Genomic DNA, 20907 nt, shown 5'->3' on the forward strand with positions numbered 1-20907 from the left:
GACAACCCAAATACAGGTTGTCCGACCGGAAATAGAAATTCACGACATTTATTGTTCAATAACATGCAAAGAATCAAAGAGGATCAGCTAGATGTTCTCAAAATAGAATCGTCTTGATTCTAATTCAATTATCACCATCAATCATTTTGTCAATATTCTGACATCTGTCGTTTTTTGTACCTCGTTGTACGTTCGGTGTTATATCATGTCTAGAAGATGAGTGTGTTTTATTGAACTGAAATTTGAAACCTAGAGATCCCAATCAAAAATATAAACACCAACTAATTGATGGGCGGAGAAACAAGTAAAGTTATCAGTTGACAAGAGTGCCCAATTGGAAATCTGAAGAAAAAGAAGAATAGCGGTGAGATCGAACGTGAAAGACCAACATTGACATCGAAGGGGACCTGTTGATTAGTCGGCCGTTGGTTTTTTCTTTTCCTTCTGTTTCAAATATTATGCATGAGAAGGTGGTGGTGGAGAGAAAGAGACAAAAAAGTGGAGATGAAAATCTGTCCTCTAAATTTTTGAATCCAGCCACCCCGGGTGGTAGTGGCGTAGCACTTTTGTTTTTACGCCTTCTTTTTTCTTCATTTTGCTACCACTCCTCCTAGTCGCGACGTCTTCTGAAAATAGAATTCATGTTTTTTTTTCGTCGCTTCTTCTTTTGTAATTTTGGAATACACTGTAAGAAAAAGTAGTGGCTTGAATTTTGACCCAAACACACTTACACTCACACCAATACAGTTAAGAGAAACCTTGAGAATCAAGAAAAACCGTCAGAAAATAGAATAACACTGTTACGTACCGCCCAAATGGCTAGTTTTTATTTCATATTTATCAAAAATACGTCATTTTTTGTATACTTGATAATTAATCTAGAACATCAAAATAAGTTTCGAAAACCGTTCCCATTCTTATCATATATTTTCACTGTGGTTTACGTGATAATTTTTTGTGATGGGACTACTTGCACTTCAACAGTATATTCACTATCAATCGAAGATAAAACAATCAAGGTCTGATCCTTTCCTCTTTCTGTTTCTATCCACGCCCTCCAAAATTGGACTTAATCATTTTTTTAAATAAATTTTTATTTTAATTTTCGATTTTTTATACTTCCAGGTGGAGGTACCATCTCAAAACCAACACTGCAACCATGATATTATCAAAAATTATTCGGCCAGAAATGACTTTTAATGGTGAGTTCTTGTGTGACTGGTTAATTTGTAATTAACCGCTTAAAAATTGAAGATCAAAGCGACAGAGGAAGAGGACGCCTGATTATCATTACAAACCCAGAAAGTAGGTTTTTGATTAGCTTACAATCAAATTAACAACCAGAGTGTAATATTTGAACCTTGAATCTGAAACTGTTCTAAAATTTTCTTCAAATTTCGAAAAAAAATTTTAAAGAAAGTTCCTTTTAGATATCTCGTATTACAGACATCACTATCATGTTTTCTTCCTTTCTTCTCAAATTCTTATCAAAAATATTGTTTCTCTCTTGTTTTTTTGTATGTCGCCATGCTTGAAAACAGTTCTCTCATCTTTCCATGCTCTTATCAGTTTTTCCTGTTCTTTTCATTTTTTCTTCGTTTTAGACTTTCTGAAGAGGAAGAAAGTCCACCTACTGATCTTCAGTTTGGAGGGGAGTCCCTGTTTTGTTTCTCACGACGGAAAAATAGGTCTTAGAGAGATAAAGAGACAAGAGGTTGTGATAATAAAAAAAGGCGGCTGCCGGACAACGTTGTCGTCGATGATAGCAGCACCCAGCACATAGATGCATGAAATCACTTTCATTCTTCTTCTAGGAAAATTTTGGTGAATCGAACAGCGCCCACGTAAAAGTAAAGAAATAGATAAGAAAAAAAGGGATACATGTCATATGTTCTCTATTACCGTTCTCCTTTTTTTCTTTTTCACAGAAAGACCACGTCGACCGAAATAATAGTATAGAACTGTACAAGAGAGTTTAGTTCACGTTGCATCAAAAAAGCACGTGAATTGAAGTGTATGGACGATTTCTGTCATTTCGGATAGCCCTTCATCACGAGACGGCTTGTCTAATTCAAAGTGATAAAGGAGAAGGAGAGAGGTACGATTCAATTGGAGAAACAAACGTTTCTTCAATTGGCTTCTGGTCCCGCTGCAAAATTGGGCTAGGGGCGAACAGAGGAGTCTCGATGGGGTGTCTGAATTTTCTGGAGTTTCAAAAGTGTAGAAGAAATATGCTCAAACAATATGCAATACTGGTTTCTAACTTTTAAAATTGAAACAACTGATGAAATGTAGCCATTGACGTCAATGCCACCAGGAACTAGAACTAAAATTCCAACAATAAAAACATCGAATGTGACGATCCGTCAATTATACGTTTCCACATGGCTAGTCTATTAATTCGATACAACGCTACACAGACAGGTCGGATCAGTTTTAGCACTAATTTTCGTTTTTCAATGATTCCTCGACGTTAGATCAGGAAGCCAAGTATCAATTCCATCATCATTGGTTTGAGTTTTGGTTTTTTGATTGACAGTCAATGTAGCTCGTTGTCTCGTGATACCAACAAAAAATTTGCATATCAATTGATAAAAATATATGGAGAACTTTGGTGATGGATTAAAAAGAAAGGAGAGTTCAAAGAACCAAAGCAAGTTAAAAAAAAATCAAAAGTTCAGTGTTTTATGAAAGCTAAAAATGTTTTTAGAATTCCAAAGTTATTTTTGAAACTATCTTCAACTGACGTCAAGAGATGAGAAAAATTGAACGAATGGAGAGATTCGAGATCTATCTTTTTTTCTAAATTTTAAATTTAAAAGAGAATCTCTAACATACTTCATCTTCTGCAAGTTACGAGTTTCAATTTTCGATTGTTTGAATTTTAAACAAACGTTCACTTTATTTATGTTAGTCATAGTTAAAAATCCTGAAGAATTGCATCACTGGTAGGTCAAAAGAACAACAAATGATGACTCATACGACTGAAAAAGAGAAAAAAACAGTTTCAAAAAAAATGTTTCTCCTTGACTCAATATATTCCTTTCGATCTCTTTCAAATTCCATTTTTTTTTCTTTTTTCCTTCTGACTTCTTTTATGCTGTTTGTTCTCTAAGAAAACCTCTGTGCAAACTATACCTCGCAACTTTCTAACACTTGAGAGAAAACTGTAAAGTTGCGTGCTAGAAAATAGTAATATTTGCATTTGTACTTGTTTATTTTCAGCAAAGTAACTATTCGAATAATTTAGTTGATTTCCAACTTCTACCTTTGGTTTTCAAAAAAATCGGAAATCATTTGAGTTATCAGTTAAGCAATACGTTTCCTGCAAAAACTGATAAAATTGTTAGTTAAAATAGTTCAAAATGTAACTGGTTTCTTTTTTAAGTGATATAATCTCATTTTCAAGTCTTTAAGGACCAATATACCGTTTTAAATTAGATAGTGTCCTCCGACAACCTCGAATTCGAGGTCTTCCGTATAATTATTCTTTTGTTTGCTTCCGTCACCCGTACCGTTTTCTCCTAGAAGGTCGCAAAAGTGTGTGAGAACAATAGTCGAAATTTTCGGAAACCCCCGCGAGAACAACTTTCAAAAGTGGAAAATTTAGGAATCGACCGGAGAGAAATAGTTTGTGATGAGACACCAATTTTATTACTTCTCGCCGATTTATTTCTGAAATAAAATTAACTTCACCGTGTCTACCCCGAAACCAGTATGTGTAAGTTCGTTTCTCCATGTTTACTATGTGTATTTTTCTTTTTTTTTCTGACTTTGATGACCCCATGAGAGAATGTATGTAGTAGTGAAAATGTAAAAATGCACTATAAAATGTGTTTAATATTTGTATTTTTACTACAAAGATTAATCAATGAATCGGAGAAACCTGTTTTAAATAACCGCTCTTGGCCTCCGAGAACAATTCTTTTGAATGAAAATAGAGATGGAGAGATAGATGGATGCATATATTTTTCAATTATCAAAATTTCAATGTATTCAGAAGTCTGATTATCCCTCAATCAGTTTATTATCAGTAATTTTTAGTGTTAATAGTGTGGTGCCGCGAGCCGCAGACATTTTATTGATAACATACCATGCTCAAACACATTAATTTTTGCAATTTTTGAAGCCTGCGTTAAATATTGTACAATGTTTCCAAGACTTGGAATTGAAAAATAAAACCGTATCAGACCTCCTGCGTTTCTTTTTTTCTTTTTTCGCGTTTTGGTCTTTTGTGGTTTGGCTAATCTTGTTAATGTCCTCCATCTACAGTTTCAAATGTTTCTTTCTTTCTTTTTCTCCTTTCTCAGGTTGTCCCTATTTCTATCTGTTTTCCCCTCATCTCATCTATCAAGTAGCTAAACCAACAGAAAGTTTAATTTTTTTTCTTGGGAAAACAACGTAGTTATCTTTCGTTTTTTTTCCGCCGATTTCCAAAAAAATTATGATTCGAGGCATAAATGAAAATGTTTATTGTTTGATACTAAATCATAATTTTCGTACTTGTTATGAACCCATAAAATGGTTTTTTTCAGAACCGGGTCTTATAAACCTGAGAGCAATGTTCCAAGCTGGTGACGAGATGAGCGACGCCAGTGGGGATGAGGATGATGTGATTCCGGCACGAGTTGGACAAGCAGTCGGCAGAACTAACGACTCTGAAGTTGAAAATGATGAAGGGAATAATTTTTTCAGAGTGAGTCTTTGTTAATTTTTCATTAATTTATCACAGAGTTTTAGTTCCAAAGAGCTGCACCAGTTTATCCCAAAAATATGATCAACCACAATCTCGACGGAGCGGGATCTACGGGAATGCGTCGAACAACCAGCTCGATCGCGTATGTTTGTTCGTTTTCGCACACTTTATATGTTCATAAAATTTCAGGCGAATTTCCATGGCCATTCGTCGATCGCTTCGTCTTCCACGACGTTCAGAGGCACGTATGGCACCGAGAGAAGAGCAGATTGTAATTGAAAGACCAGTAAGTTTGCATTTTCACGTTGATAAGCAAATCTTTCGGCTTGATTTAACGGGGGTTTAAACAATTAATGGGGGGTTTTGAATATTTGAAGGGGTTTTGGGAATTAACGGGGATTTAAATATTAAACGGGGGTTTTCAGAAGGTGTCAGAGTCATGGTTGGGAAAGTCCCAAAAATGTTCCAAAGTGCTACAGTTTCTTGTTTTTTGCTCATTTCAGTTGATCCATTCTTTTCTGAATGCATTTTTTTGTTTTTTCTTTTTTCATTTCTAATGTTTTATGGAACTGTTCTAGAATTGCGGAACGAATGAAAATCACATAAAAAAATGGGTAGAAAAATTTTGACATTAGGAAACCTTCGTAGATTATAGGCTTAGGCTGAAACGCCATATTTCCTTCATCTAAGTCATCGGAAAATTGGTGGCAAGTTACATAAATCTGCTAGTTCTAACCTCGAATCCAAAATAGAAATGTACCGCTTTCCCGGATCACTTGTCTCGCCAACACCATTCAACCTCTCTAAGAGCAACTATTTGATCGCCCTTCCCTTTCTAAGCCTCCTGTACCTGCTTCCAAGGTTACATGATAGACTTGGATAACGTTTTTTTCGTTCCGTAATTCTAGAACAGTGCCATGAAACTTTAGAAATGAAAAAAGAAAAAACAAGAAAATGATTTCAGAAATGAATAAATCAACTGAAATGAGCAAAAAACAAGAAACTGTAGCACTTTGGAACATTTTGGGGACTTCCCCAAACATCGTCCTGACACTTTTTGAAAACCCCCGTCTAATATTTAAACCCCCGTTAATTCTCATAACCCCTTCAAATTTTCAAAACCCCCGTTAATTTTTCTAATTTTTTTAAAACCCCCGTCAAAAATTTAAACCCCCGTTAATATTTTATACCCCCGTTAATTGTTTAAACCTCCGTTAAATCATAAAGAGCCAATCTTTCCATAAATATGAGAGTTTCTGTAAATTCTCCCGCCGCGATATACTTCTACTTTGAGCTCAATTATCTCAAATTCTGTGAAAGATACAAAAAATTGGTGACATATGCCCGATATTTTATTAGTTGACATATTTTTCCTTTAGAGTAATCGAGATATTTGAGCTTAAAGTTCAAGCATTACCACAAAGTGCTGGTCGAAATTCTATCCACAAGGGACATTCTAGTGGAACATGGTCAACTTTGAATAATTTTTCTGCACAACTACTTGCTGAAAAGATATGCTGCGTGAAACAACTACCCTGATTTTATTCATCCTTTTCAATTTTTGAGGTTTTTTGTTTGACATGAGACCTAATTATCAAATGCATGAGCAGAAAGTAGTGACTTACAAAAACAGGAATAAGTACTTTCACAGACTTTTCAAAGTTAACCATTTTCAACTGAAACTGTCATTTTGGGATAAAATTTTGACCTTGCATTACTTCGATAGAGTCTTTTTTGAATATTCAATTTTACAAAATAAGACAACTCAGAAAATCTAGCATGATTCTCACACATCAAAATTGATACAATAAAAAGAGGAACAACACAAAAAAAATTTGAGGTTTTTCAATTGTTGCAAAATTCACTTTAGTTTTTTTTTTTATTTTTAGTCTCAGTCTTATTCAAATTTGACTCTAAACATGCGAGAAACCGGCAAGATAAATGACTTTGCACCAAAACTAATTATAATATTACAAACATTTCAAAAAGAAACCCAATGAACCGGCGAGATTACACAAACACACGCAAAACGGACCCTCTTTTCTCTCTACACCCGTTGAAAACAAAGACGCAGACGCATAAAAATTTCATGGGCGAACCACCACAAATTGCGTAGCGGCGGAGCGCACCCCGTCCACCCAACGCGGACTATTGACAGCTGTGAAACGGGAGAAAGCTCCACACCGCGTGAAGTAGTGCCCAAAGATCTCCTCACCCGTTTCTCTACTGCTCACCATTGAAACGCTGCATAAATAGCCAGAGCGCACCCGTTTGTCCCCGTCTTCCGCTCTTCTACGCGAGCCCTCATTTTGTCAATAAATGGAACAAAGGCTACACGTTTTGGAGCATTGAATTGCACCAAAACTTATTTCTTTCACAATAACTAGCTTGTAGAGACCGTTTTTCGGTGAGTTATATAATAGATTTTTCGACTATTGTACTTTTCTTTTGAATGGAGAAAAAGAACAGACAATGAAACCTTTTTTATGTGGAAAAACGCGAGAAAAAAAACGTTTTGAAACAACAAACGTTTAAGCGAACAGTCAAAAATAAAACCAAAATCATGAAAAATAAAATAATCATTATTCAGTCATGCCGGAACCCGCTGGTCCATCGGTAAGAAATATTAGAGTGTTGTTATTTTTTGGTACTGTGAAGAGCTCTCTTTTGTATTATTTTGTATTGCTTATTGTTATGCGTGTGGTAGTGGACATTGACAATAGAATGACCATCGATTGAAAAAATATCATTTATAGCCAGAAGGACCACTATTCACCGAGAACACCAGAGACACCCGTATTGGCGAATCGCATGTGCCAAACCTTCTTCAAGAAATTATCGATAACAAACGTTTGAATCGGTATGATAAGGTGAGTAAAAATCTTTTTTTTTTAATTTGAATACAAAAATTAAATTCCTTGTGAAAATTTGAATAATTCGAAAACAAAAAGTAAATCCCTAATAAGTACTTGAACAATTTGAAAAATAGTGGTAACTTCAAAACATTGTAAAGGGTAAGACTTAAAAATTACTATTTAAATGAAGTTGAGTAATGAAAGCAATTATTCAAACTAGCCACACCTTCTTCCCCTTCCTGTCTTGCTGTAACTTTGCAAAAAATATCCGAAAATAAACGTGTACTCTTATGTTAATTTTTTCTATTCCTGAACTTTAAAGTTGACCGGCAGCGCGCGGCAAATCTGTCTGTTTGTCACTCGCCTTGAGAACTTTTTTGTGAGCAAAGGCGGAGCTCATTCCCTGCTCTCTGAGTTCCCGCTTCGCTCCCGCCAGAGACAGTTCGGATTCACACCCTTTTCCGACATTTTATTTTTGTCACTTCGCAATTTTTTCAATCTAAATATTTTGAAAAATGGGATTCGATCCTGTCAGGAATCCGTACTCTGATGAGGAGTACGTTGAAATTCCGAAAATCGAAACTCTACGCGAACGTATCGAGGCTAAGCGACAAAAAATAGCTGAACTACTGTCGAAATTCATTGCTTTATCTGATGATTCTGGTCTAGAAACAGATATTGACGACAGCTATCAGGCCAAATACCAGTTTAATAATTTATCGGTGAGTGATACAGATTTAGAAGGTAGGACGTAGTTGATACACTGTTAATCGAGGAGTACTGTAGGAAACATTTCTTGAAGTCTAGAATCCACCTTCAAAGCAAAATAAATTGTGACCATCCAACTTTATCATCAATTCCCATTTTTGATTCATAAGAATTTTCGAAACTAGTTTTTGATTTCAGGCTACCCTGAAATTGAAAGTTTAAAAGTAGTCTTCTTGGTTCTTTCAAGATATGTAGAAATTTAGTCAACTGAATATATGTTCGATATAATGTTATCTACATTTCTGTAGTTCGCAAAATTTTGATAAACAAAAAAAGAAACTGAGGAAGTTGAACTCAAAGTGTATTTGATCGTTCACGGTTATTATTTATGCCTCTGGCATTCCCACCTGAATAATTTTGAGAATCGTTTCCATATAAGTTTAAAAATTCATTGTCTTTCGGCTCTTCAATAATACCAACAACAACAACAACAACGCGACCACAAAATTTCTTTTAATCCTTCCTCCATTTCAGGTCAAAAAACTAATACGACGAACGGATTGGCCAGTTTGTCACGAAATTCGTGCAAATCTCTGGAAGGAATTGTGTAACACAAAAGATTGGTCAAGCAGCAAACGTCTCTATTCTGATGAAGCAATCGAGTACGATAGAATCAACCAAGGTACTATAACCATGCCGCTTTCAAAAAATCAACCTAAAAACTTGAAGTAAAAGTAAAGTTAAAGTAAAAACCAGGCATGAGCCATCCAGCTGATCGAGAGTGCCAGTTGCAATGTTTTTCTTTGTCTTGTGGGAGGTGATGAAGAGTGTTAGAGGGGAGGAAGCAGAAAAAGGAACTAAAAGTAGAAATTTGCGCATGCCGCTGCGTTGCAAATAAACTCTCTTGATCCACGCACTGTGTATATGTGTATTTATTCCGCATGATGATGATGCGGTGTCAAGACTCATGTTGTTTACTCGACAATCAAATTTTCGAGGAAAACGGCGGGAAACTTTGTTGGGATCGAGAGATTGTGTGAGTTTTCGGTTCGAAAGCAACGCACATAATAACACAAAAACAAGAAAGGAAGTGGCTGTGTGTGACAGTCTGGCTGAAAAAACTTAACGAGTGAAATTTTTCAGGAAAAAAACAATCGCCACAAATCCTAGCAGATGAGGGTGGTGTGCTCAATAATTTCGATTTGAAGGAAGTGGGTTCAGTTAAACTTATTCGTCTTCTACTGATCATCGAGAGACTCCGTCCAGAAATTGTGTACGCACCGGTAAGTTTTATTGGAGACTGAATTTCAATAGTGCCAGTCAGTCATTTTTTTTTCAACTAAAAACGTCAATCCTCAAAAGCAGTTGTAAATTGTCATGCAGGCAGTATCAAGTGCAGTAAATCTGTTATAGAAGCGCTTCCTACCTTTAAACTTTGTGCAAATTTATCTCGGTTCCTGTCGCAGACTTGAAAAGGAGGAAACTAATGTTTGTCGTGATATCACAACTTTTTATCGGTTGGAAAATTATATATCTTGCATAGAAGCCGAGATAATTAGAACAGGATGGACAATAGAATTTCTATTACATGCTTTTCGGTAATATGAGTTTGATTGGTTTTACATTTGAATTTTGATCATATTAGCCACGTAGCGACTACATTAACTCACTTCTTATTTTCAATATCGTTCGCAATGCCAGACTTTTCCCAGACTATCTATCCCTTGTGCTCCTTACTCCTTCATTTCAACGATGATGACTCCGACTGTTTCGCCTGTATCAACTACTTGCTCAACACCAAGGTAATTTACTTCCGCCCTCTATGATTCCCAACTTTCCCGTTTCCAGGGTTTCATCATGACAGCACCAGTTCAATGGGCCGCTTCTAGTCATACTATTTTGGCACTGGTCAAAAAGCACAAAGCCGCAGCGTACGTGCTGCTGAAAAGAAGACTCGACACCACTGACGACAGTGTGCTCGTGAAATGCGTAAGTCGAGTGGTGGCATTCGGGAGGGGATCACCATAGTGAATTTCCCAAAAATTGAAAGAAAACGAATGAGGCAGGGAAGACGGCACACACAAAAATTTAATGGTCCATTCCTCCGTTTCTTTTTTTTAGATCGAGGATTGGCTGCTTTGGCTATTTCAATATCTTCCTCTTCCATACGTCTGTCGTATCATCGATTGCTATTTCGCTGAAGGACACAAGTTCCTAATTCGTTCTGCTATTTCTATCGTTTACATTTGGTCCAAAGTGCATAAGGTATAGTACATGTACATAGGTGCAAAGTAATGTTGTCAATATTTGTAGAGAGGAATGGAGGACTTCAAAGGGAAATCATTGCAAGAGAAGATCGATGCGATCAAGAAGGAGTTCCAGGATGTGGCCACAAATATTTCGGTAAGCATCCTTACTTGAAATTACCTAAGTTCTCGACTGTGGAGCTTTTGGACAGGAAAAAAGTCTATAGTATTTATTCTGCAAGGGGTTAGAAGCAGTTCATCATATAGAGAAAAGACTATAGACTTGCAAATTTCTAGTATCCAACTCGTCTGACCAGTTAAGTATCCTGAGAGTGAACTATTTTTGGAAGTTCCAAGATGAGATAAATTCCTCTAAAGACAAAAATGATGGCATTACCAAACAAACGATTCATTTCCGTAAAACTTTTTGACCTTCTTAAAACTAGCGAAATCGAATTTTGATCGCTGCTTACTCAAATGTTCTTCTGGACCAAACAAAACTATAAAATGTATCATTTGTACCGCTTTGTAAACAACTTTTTACAATACATGAGTAAGAGTTCGTTCAATGATTTCAAGCAAAAAGGAAACCGAAACATTTTTTGACGTTGCTTTGAAACAATTCAAGAAACATGATATCATATTTTCTTCAGGTACTTATTAAGACTCATTTCTGCATTTCATTCTCATAAAGATCATGTTCCAGGTGAGCACCAGCACTTTCATCGCTACTGCTGTCAAGATTCGTAACTTGCAATCTGTCACAATTGCGAAACTTCAAACGCAATTCGAAGATGAGGTAGGTAGGGAATAGAAGGATTAGGCCAATTTTACGAGTTCCGTTTTTAATAGTTTTATGACACCGTAATAGTTTTCCAGCTGCGCGAAGAAGTCACTTCTCGTCCTCGTCCGATCAAGAAAGTTCGTCGCACCATTTTCTGTGAAGCGTTCAAGTCGTGTCTTGTGGATAATGGTAAGTTTAGATACTGTAGAACTGTAGATAACTGATTTTTTCAGACACTGCCGTGGAGTTGATGTCATACATGCCTGAGAGACTTCAGCTAGTCACACCAACTTTGGCTTATCAATTGAGCCAGGATGGTACCAGTTTCTATAACTTCTGGAGCAAGTGAGCTAGTTTCACAAATAAAATAAGTAACGAAATATTTCTTTCCAGGGTTGACAAGCTTGATCAGACCATCATCATCATTATGAGCACCTCTGGTGCCATTTTCGGAGCTTACTGTAGCTCCACCTGGTCTGAGAGACATGATCGCAAGGAGAGAACTCGCTCAAAGTAAGCATCTCAAAATGGAAGTCAAATTTGAATTTCCAAATTTCAGATACTGGGGAACTGGCGAGTCATACGTGTTCCGTATGAACAAGGAGATGGAATTGCCTGAAATTTACACCTGGGTTGGAAATGCTCCAGATGTGTCCTCTTCCGAGTGCCCACAGTACTTCATGTCGGCTACTGACAAGTCATTTGTGGTGAGTGAGCAGTTAAAGGAAAAGGAGACCGTATTTTTTAGGAGTTTTCTTTTTGAGTTACGGTAGGCATACTGATGTGACCGTATACAGTGTTTAGCGAATTTTAAAGGCAAATTATTTTTTCCTCCACTTTCAAAAGAGATTTTTGACGATTTCCCAAATCCATCCCAAATCTTTTCAGATCGGCTCTGGAGGATGCGATGCAATCCGTATTGACGAGGAGCTGACCCACGGAATGACGGGACCAAGCACCACATTCAACAGCCCGCAGCTTTGCGAGGAAGGAGCATTTGATATTTATGAACTTGAAGTGTTCCATGTAACTTCAAGCGACTAAGGCCACATTGTTTATTTTCTTCTTCTACTTTCCACTCATTTGTTTACTTTTTTCTCTCACCTTTCTCTCATTCGTAGGTATAGTAAGGGGTCCCCTCTCATTTGCAATAGGATCTTCGCCCCGGTCCATCCTTGATACATGTTCAATTGTATTATTTCTCTTTTCGCCTGTATTTTTTGTCTCTCCAGCCAGCAATATAATCTTAATTAACAAACTCTCACCCTTAAAAACTTAGTAGTTCACTTTTTTCCCAAACATTTTACATTCCAACTTCTAGTCAATTCCTCGTGTCTGAGAGTTTTAGTGCTACGGCAAATTTCTATTGTCTTTTCCTTTTTTGCACAAAATTGTAATCAGAAGCTCATTCCAATCAATCGCCTCCCATGTTTGCTTTAATTATAAAAGGTCAAAATAAAAAAATTTGTGTTGTGAACTCCAACTATTTTTTCAGATTGTTCTCAGGCCAGTAAGTCATGCGCTGAATCAAAATTAGCCAACATCATTTTGCAAAAAATTGTGAAAACAAGATATTGGCTCCAATTCTATCACTATACAAAACGTGTATGAATTCTGGTACATTTTTAGTGTGGTTGATGTCATTTTATGTATCTTCTTACATACAAAAATAAAACTTAGAATGCTGACACTTCCTGAACATATAAGAGAAGTGCCATCTCTTTTTTCTTATTTTAACATCCACTGAGAAATATAGAAAATAAATCTAAATCTGCACGGAAAAACTAAAACTGAGTTTTGTTCTTTTTATTTTTCTTCTCGTGACCAAGGAAATTTTGATTCGAAGCAACGGTCTCCAGCCACTCCATGTCTCGTCCCCGTTCTTTTTCCCAATAATTTTGTCTATCTGTTCTTCCCCCAAAAAAAACTTCTCCTTTTTTTCTTTTTTGTCTTCTGACTATTTTTTTCCAACCTATCAATTTTGTACTAATAACTTTTCGTATTGTTTTCAATACTTTTTGCAGCGTGACTTGTTCTGAACTTTCTTCTGAACTTTCGAAATTTTGTTATTTTCAGATAATCCTACTAACAAAAGTGACATCATGGTCCAAGACGAGTTCTTTAAAAAACAATCAAAACATGGTAAACCTATAGTTAATGTCTAGAAAAATGTATTACCTCCAGCCGAACCAACTGGTGAGCCGCCAGCCAAAAAGTTCTGTGTTAAGCTTGGAGGACAACAGAAGTTCTCCATCGCCTTCAATGGATCTAAGAATGGTCCTTCAGCAAAGAATGGAGCTTCTGAACCATCATCTGAAGCTGAGAAGCCAAAAACTGTCAAACGAGTAGCTCCACAAGACAACCTCTCTGCTCAAGTTTATCCAAGACAATTCAGACTCTTCTGACTACGCCCACTTTTTCATGATATCATCAACAATCTTTTCGTAAGAATGAACCTTTTGGAAATTGGAAACTTTATCTATTATATTAACATTCGAATAAACAAAGTCTACTGTCTCTTCATCATGCGGAGCCTTCTCTGAAGAAGCTTTCTGCGCCACTTCCTCTCAAAGTCCTGGAAGTCGTGCATTCTGTTAGCGTAGGCGTCGGCGGCAGCAGTGTCGGTTCCAATTTCTGACTCAGCATAGTTATGAGAAGGAGTGTGGGGCTGTTTGTGGTGTGGCAAGTGGGATGGCGAGGCTCCGTCGGCGTATTCTGGAGCGTTGTGAGAGCGGCTAGCGTCAATAGATCCTCTGGAATATTCAAAATTAGTCACTGGTTTTTCAAAATTGAATAAGACGACTTACTGCTCTTCGGTGTGGTGAGATGGGCGGTGACGGTGGCTCTTACGATGTTGTTGTGGAGCTGGAGCAGATCCGTAATCAGCAGCAGCGGCGTTCGCTGAACCAGTATGTGGAAGATGAGCTGGAGCAGACCCCTCAGCAGCATACTCTGGCTGAGCAACTGGTCGTGATGCAGCTGCAGGTCTTTGCATGTTAGAGTATCCAGCAACTGGGGTGAATGGTGTTGGGAACATTTCAGTGAGAATTGGCTGAACTCCACAGTCAGATGGACAGTAGGAAGCTGGCATTCCTGGGTCTCCTGGTGGTCCTGGTGGTCCTTCCATACCGTATCCTCCCATCTTTCCGGTCTTTCCAATTCCTCCAATCTCTCCTGGCTGTCCTGGTTGTCCTGGTTGGTTGGATCCCTTTCCGCCTGGCCCTGGTGGCCCCTTCATTCCTTGTGGTCCTGGTGGCCCTGGTGGTCCCTTGATTCCAACTCCAGCAATCACAGTGTCTCCAGGTGCTCCATATGGTCCTAATGGTCCTCGTTCTCCCTTTGGTCCTGGTGGTCCCGGCAATCCCGGGCCTCCATCGACACCTTCCATTCCGATGGTTCCTTGCATACCATTCATTCCTGGATTTCCAGTCATTCCTCTCTCTCCTTGAGCACCACGTGGTCCTGGTGGCCCGGCTGGGCAGATAACACATGGAAGCTCTGGCTCAGATTCAGGTTGAATATCGAAACCATCATCTCCAGAACGTCCTTGTCTTCCAGCATCTCCTGGTTGTCCATCTGGTCCTGGAGCTCCTGGTGGTCCTGGTGGTCCTTGTGGGCAGGAGAGCATGAAGCATCCTTTACAGAACGCTCCGCCCATCCAGTTACTTCTTGGTTTACGCGAGAAGAACTGAATTCCGGGTGCTGAGCCACCTTGTCTAATCTCCATCAATTCATTCCAAATCATATCAGACTTTGCCTGGAAAAAGAAGTAATTAGAAGTATTTAAAGTGAAATGCGTGTTACCTTGATTCCATCAGACTGCATTGAAATTTCCTGCAGTACATTATCTGATTTATGGAAGAGCATTGGTACCGAGAAAACAGCAAGGACTAGTGCAAACGTCGAAACGATGATCGACGCCACAGCAGCGTCATAGAAGTTATTCCGCATTGTTGGAAAATGGGTGTAAAAATGGAAAAGTCTTGAGAAGTTGCATTCCATCCAGCTACTTATAAGCTTCTTCCGCGAATATAGGTCACTGGGTAAAAACTCGATAAGGCGCCCGGATTAGGCTTCTCTTTCGTTTTTGAGGTCATTTCATCATGAACGATTTCTCCCGATCACTTTCGGTTTTTCCCGTTATCTCGCAAGTTTGACCGCGCGAAAATGAGACAACTACACCCAGCATTATTTTCCGTTTCGTTTTTTTCTGCGTGAGAGAAAGACACTATGATAACACACTTTTTCTTCTTCGCATGTTCTTTTCGGTGATTCAATTATTTATTTCCGAGTGAAACAATCAGCAGATCATGGAGAGAGGGGGAGACGGTTGAAACGGAAATTGAGAATTTGGTCGTGATGGGAACACAAAAGCAATACTGGGAGGAGAGATGATTTGAAACACTCTGTTTTTTTTTGTAATGGAAGATGAGGAAAATTGTCAAGAGAAATTTCTGGGAAAATTTGGTAAATTGAGAACAAGATTTTTTAAAAATTTCTTTAAGGACAAATATATTTTTTGGTTCAAAAAACGGGAGATCGGAATTTTGATTGAAGAACAAAAGCGTGGGGGTTACTTCCAGTTTTTTTGAAATTTAACAACTTTTTTTTGGGTTTAGATTAATAATTTGGGTTTAGATTAATAAACAGTTGCTGGAAAAAGTAAGATGTGAGGATCGGGAGAAATTAGTGACAGGAAAAAAGTGGTTCAGGGGGGTTTCGAAAGTTCGTAAAAGTTAAAGGGGAGATGAGATTCAATGGCTGCGGCAAACCCAATGCTATAAACTAATTTTTGAAAACGTTTGGGTTTACTATTAAAACATGTACTGATGGATGAAACACTTGAAAATGTAGATGGTACGGTTCGATGGATAATATAGAAGTGAAAAAACAGATGGTAAGAATTTGTTATTCACTTCTTGTTCTTCTTCTTATCCTTGACGTCATCGGTGGCGTTGTCGTCAGACTGGGAGTATATGAGAGACTGAAATATCTTATGTTAATTCTTTTCGAAAAAGATTAGCAATGAAGCGAGAGGAGAAAAAAAAGAAAAAAAAATATTCTACGTCAGCCGCTCACCTTTCCGAGCCCCTCAAAACTGAGACAAAGATCTGCTACCCCGGTGTCTTGATCGTTTCCCATGTCTGAGTCCATGCTTGGCATTTTGATGATGTTGTCTTCTTGGAAAGTGCGGAGAAGCCGTTTATCGTTGGTTTTGAATTCAACGCAAGAGCGAGTTTTTCCGACATCTCCGAGTTTCATATGCTTCTTTACAGTTGGACGCTCACCAATGGTATCGAACATTGCTAAAAAATGCGTTGGAGTTGGGAAAACATAATTTATAAAAACTACTGAGAAACGGTCTGAACTCTACTATCAAGTCTCACTTACCATTTTCAGGGATTGATGAGACCGATGATTGACTTTGTGGACTAGAACCATTGCTACCCTTCTTTTTGCTGACTAAGCCATTGAATTTCTTGCGGAGATCGAACTCACTTGCCGATTTTGGCATGCCTGAAACCGAAAAAATAAATTGAAGAAGGAGAAGAAGCTCTACAATACGAAAGGGGCGTCAAATTGACATGTGTCTGAAACGCGAAGAAATTTTTTTCGCGGATTCCCTTGACATTTTTCTTTGACTCTAGTAATGAAAAATAATCGCTCAATAACATGTGAGGGTGGAATACTCCTCTTGCTCATAATGAAGGTTTCCGCCTCGATTTCATTCTCATGGTGATGCCTCATATAGTGTTTTTAATAACGGAAATGAAACAGGAAATTGAGTTTTACGATAGAGAGAAAGACAACCGAATAAACAAAAAACAGCAGGTTTGACTCTTATTTAAAGGTGCCAACATTGTTTTTTTGAAATGATGTTTGAATAATGTGAAAGAGGTATTATCAGTCAGAATTGAAAAACAAAAAAGTTTTTGTGAAGGAGAAGAAGAAGCTAGGCTCACAATACTCGAAACCGGTAATTAGTATATGCATCGCGATATTTCACGCGTGACATTTCGAGTATTCGAATAACATAAATAAATTGGAAAACCTACACAGCCCCCACCTCCATTGTAGGTCGAACCGATGAGTACTTTACGGCTTTTCTCATTGAATCCACGGTGTGGAGCGATCGGACCCGGATGCAGCTCTGATTCCATTTTATCCTTTTGTCTGAATAATTCTAGCACATAAACGCAATTCGGGGAGCACGGGATGATTTTTTGCGGCTTTTCCAATGCAGAGATAGCTGAAATAAAACTTGTTATATCACACGCAATATATTTTTTCAAAAACTGCTGAAAACGGGAGGAGATGTTGAAATGAACGAAGACCTATATGTCCTATATGTGTACTTCAACAAAAGATCAGAATTATAATACATATGCTATAAGATAATCATTAAAACAATATTTGGAATTATCAAAGGTTGAAAAAAGGACATTTAAAATTATATTTCAAAACACAAAAAATCTGTCAATTACCGTAATTTTTAAAAAATGTGAAAGGAGAGCTCAACATACTACTTCCTCCTTTACTAGTATGAAAAACATTTTCCAAACTTAAAAATTAGGTAAACCGAACTCGAAGGAAAGTTTTGAATGCCTCGTAATAACCAGTTTCTTCTTCATATTTATACGACATTCTTCGCTCGTCAGAGACTTCTTCTCGTGTGTTGGCTCATGAGGATTATGATTTTTGACAATAGCTTGTTATCAATTTTATTAGTCCTATCTCCAGACAACAATGCATTGCTCATTGCTCAGATTTAGGCACGACAAAAGAAATTCAGATAAATATTGCGAAAAGTGAGATTCAAGAAAAATAGCATTTCCTGAAATATCTTGTGTATGTATACTAAACTTATATACTCTAAACCTAGCGCACCATGCTCCACAGAATTGAAAATATCATATGATGTTATGAGTAATGCTTGAGTTACTCATGAGGGCTTGGTGGGCGTAAATTAGTGTGGTTGAAGAAATCCAAGCAGCAAACAAGTACTAATTGTTTCGTTATGCCTTGAGAGTAGTAAAAATAAAAATAAATTCAAAAATTCAAATGAAATATGTTACTGTATTTTTAAAAAAGCAAAAGACTGCGAGGGAAAATCTTTGTTCCTCAAAACTTTTGTCGCGAAATCTCATTTTAAAAAAATTTGAAAACAAAATTAACAAAACTTACCGGTTATTTCTCGTACAAAAAATCGAGGATGTGGAAGAGAAGCGCCGGTGGCCGTGTCGGGAATTCCTACAACGACAACTAACTTTTGATACTGTATCCACAATATATTTTTTATGATTGAAATTTTAATTTTAATCAATTTTTCTGAACTGAACTCAATGAAAGAAAAAATCCTCATTCGGTAACTATTTAAAATTTCTAGAAATACATTTTAGTTAACTCACCGTTGACACGGATCGATCTGAGACTAGGATACTTTCGCCTGAACCAGTTCCAGCTTCTGCTCCAAACGTTTATGCCGCACATCTGAAATATTGTGTTTTGACAAATTTAGCAAGTCATGCAGAAAGAGTAATCGAAGAAGTTCTGAGAATAAACGTTGGCATATACACACGTTGACTTTCCCACGAAACCTCCGTTAGTTGTTTTTCACTACAACCTGTTAGATAAAAGATTATGATTTCCGTGGGAACATTTCTAGAATGGAAGCTTCTGGAAACTTGTAGCATTCATGTTGCTTAGAAGGCAATTGAGTGGGCGAACGGATCATGAATAAACTGGAATGAGTCATGTAACTGTTTGATTGGATTGGTTCAAGTGGGAGTTACAGATCAGTAAAAATTGTGAAAGAGAATTTGATAAAAAGAAAACTGACTAAGAACGATGGAGAAAAAGTTGGAATGAACATCCCCTGAAAAAAGACACGGTATTATAAAAAAAAATAAGAAAAAATAAGAAATAATCAAATTTTCTAAATTTTAGTTTCTGTATTTTTTTTCGATTTTCCTGTTGATTTCCCAATACTATTCGTGAGAAGTCATTGTGAAAAAATCGTCGTAAAACAGACCAAACTTAAAAAAAATGTTTCAGGTTACGGTAGCTGTCGTCACGACACTTGGGGCCACGACTTTACCGTTGTCTTGTACAATGTCTATATTCTCCGACCGAGATGGAGAAAAAGTACAGTAACATCCTTCAAAATTTTCTGAATGAAAGTAACACGAGCACCAGCTAATCCGAAACTTTTTGAACATTTATTCTCAGTTCACATCATCGAGTTATGGGTTAATAGAATTAGAAACGGTGAACAGATAAAATTATCTACTCCACCAAACATTCTCCGAATTTCACACTTTTATGGATACACATCTCGTCTGACCTTCAATATTGTCTGGCTCGCTTCAATTGTTTTACAATTGTGTTCAGATTATTGAACACTTTTTTTGCAAATTTGGAAGCTACAGTAATCCAATGGTTTCTAAAGGTTACATATATTCTAAGGCTCGTAAACTCAATAGTTTCTGAACTAGATACAACCAGGGCACATTGAATATCTGAAAGTATTGGTGGTATGGAGTCATCAAATATTTATTCAAAAAAAAACTGTATTCTATTAAAAAAATACCAACTGTTTGAGAAAAAGGCTTTTCATCTAAACTTTCACATTCTTATTCGAATCTTAAAGATGGACTTCTGAGGTGCAATGTTTGTTAATTCCCATTAATCACCATGCTCTTTGAAAATCAACCTCCTAAAAGCTAGAAGATTACTGGTTCTTACATTTCATCAACATTTCCAAGGATTACTATAAAAAGTAATCAACTTTTTCAGAAAATTGTGCTTTGATTTAACAATGTATAAGCTCTGGTAGCCCATAAATTAATATTTCAAGATTCATGACTTTTCAAGGAACACTTTACCGCAACAACAAATATTTTTCGGGTTACTGTAAATTTTAATTCAAAAATAGAAGAAAAAAGATAATATATTAGGTTGGCGGGAAAGTCTTTGTCACTCTGTTTGTTTAATCACTGTTCTCGTATATGGAGGCTGTGTATGATATCGACTCTAGTGATAACAAGGTGATAAGAACCTTCCATATAAACAAGTCCCCATTTCCTTCCCTGCTCCTCATCTGTAATTGAAACGATATGTTTGTTCCCACTGCTATTCACATCAGACATGTTTTGATTTACCTCTTCCTATCTCACACCACGATGAAGGATTCGGAAACTTTCTTGAAGAATGTGTACAACACACATGCCCCTCACTACAATACTATTCGCAATTGGTTCCATCGTTTCGAAAAAGATGACTTCTCGCTCGATGAAAAGGATCGCTCTGGGAGACCCCGTGAGTTGGATTTGGACAAGCTGAAGCACGCATTGCAATCGGATCCATTTCAATCTAGCCGTGAACTAGCTGTCACATTCGGAGTTCACCATAGCACAGTCCTTGAAGGTTTGAAGTCTCTTGGAATGAGAAAACTTTTTGGTCGATTCATACGTCATCACCTGACTCAAGCCAACCTTGACCGCCGAGTCGACGATTCGATTACTCTTCTCACTCTCCACGCGGGCGATCGATGGCTGGACCGGCTAATAACCGGAGATGAGAAGTGGGTCTTCTACGATAATCACCACAGGAAATCCC

General features: G+C 37.4%; 4 protein-coding genes across 4 annotated transcripts; 2 read left to right on the plus strand and 2 right to left on the minus strand.

Annotated features, from left to right (window-relative positions):
* Positions 1-4561: 4561 nt before the first annotated feature.
* CBG14616 lies at positions 4562-12333 on the plus strand (the record flags this gene model as incomplete). Its single annotated transcript, XM_045239692.1, has 16 exons — positions 4562-4696; positions 4741-4838; positions 4886-4982; positions 7453-7566; positions 8794-8941; positions 9403-9542; positions 9972-10061; positions 10108-10248; positions 10381-10524; positions 10573-10662; positions 11212-11304; positions 11385-11478; positions 11523-11634; positions 11683-11802; positions 11849-11996; positions 12178-12333. The coding sequence occupies 16 exons, from the start codon at positions 4562-4564 to the stop codon at positions 12331-12333; spliced, it is 1920 nt and encodes a 639-aa protein (XP_045095462.1).
* A 1058-nt stretch (positions 12334-13391) lies between these two features.
* Positions 13392-13694, plus strand: CBG27727 (the record flags this gene model as incomplete). Its single annotated transcript, XM_045239693.1, has 2 exons — positions 13392-13431; positions 13474-13694. The coding sequence occupies 2 exons, from the start codon at positions 13392-13394 to the stop codon at positions 13692-13694; spliced, it is 261 nt and encodes an 86-aa protein (XP_045099566.1).
* A 104-nt stretch (positions 13695-13798) lies between these two features.
* On the minus strand, positions 13799-15240 carry Cbr-dpy-8 (the record flags this gene model as incomplete). The annotated part of the gene is made up of 3 exons (XM_002644598.2): positions 13799-14042; positions 14097-15046; positions 15094-15240. The coding sequence occupies 3 exons, from the start codon at positions 15238-15240 to the stop codon at positions 13799-13801; spliced, it is 1341 nt and encodes a 446-aa protein (XP_002644644.2).
* Positions 15241-16201: 961 nt separating this feature from the next.
* On the minus strand, positions 16202-18780 carry CBG14619 (the record flags this gene model as incomplete). Its single annotated transcript, XM_002644599.2, has 5 exons — positions 16202-16273; positions 16369-16595; positions 16681-16806; positions 17357-17539; positions 18699-18780. 5 exons carry the CDS (start codon positions 18778-18780, stop codon positions 16202-16204), a joined length of 690 nt encoding a protein of 229 aa, XP_002644645.2.
* Positions 18781-20907: the final 2127 nt, after the last annotated feature.

Source organism: Caenorhabditis briggsae, assembly GCF_000004555.2.
Source record: "Caenorhabditis briggsae complete genome, chrX, whole genome shotgun sequence".
NCBI classification, from domain to species: domain Eukaryota; kingdom Metazoa; phylum Nematoda; class Chromadorea; order Rhabditida; family Rhabditidae; genus Caenorhabditis; species Caenorhabditis briggsae.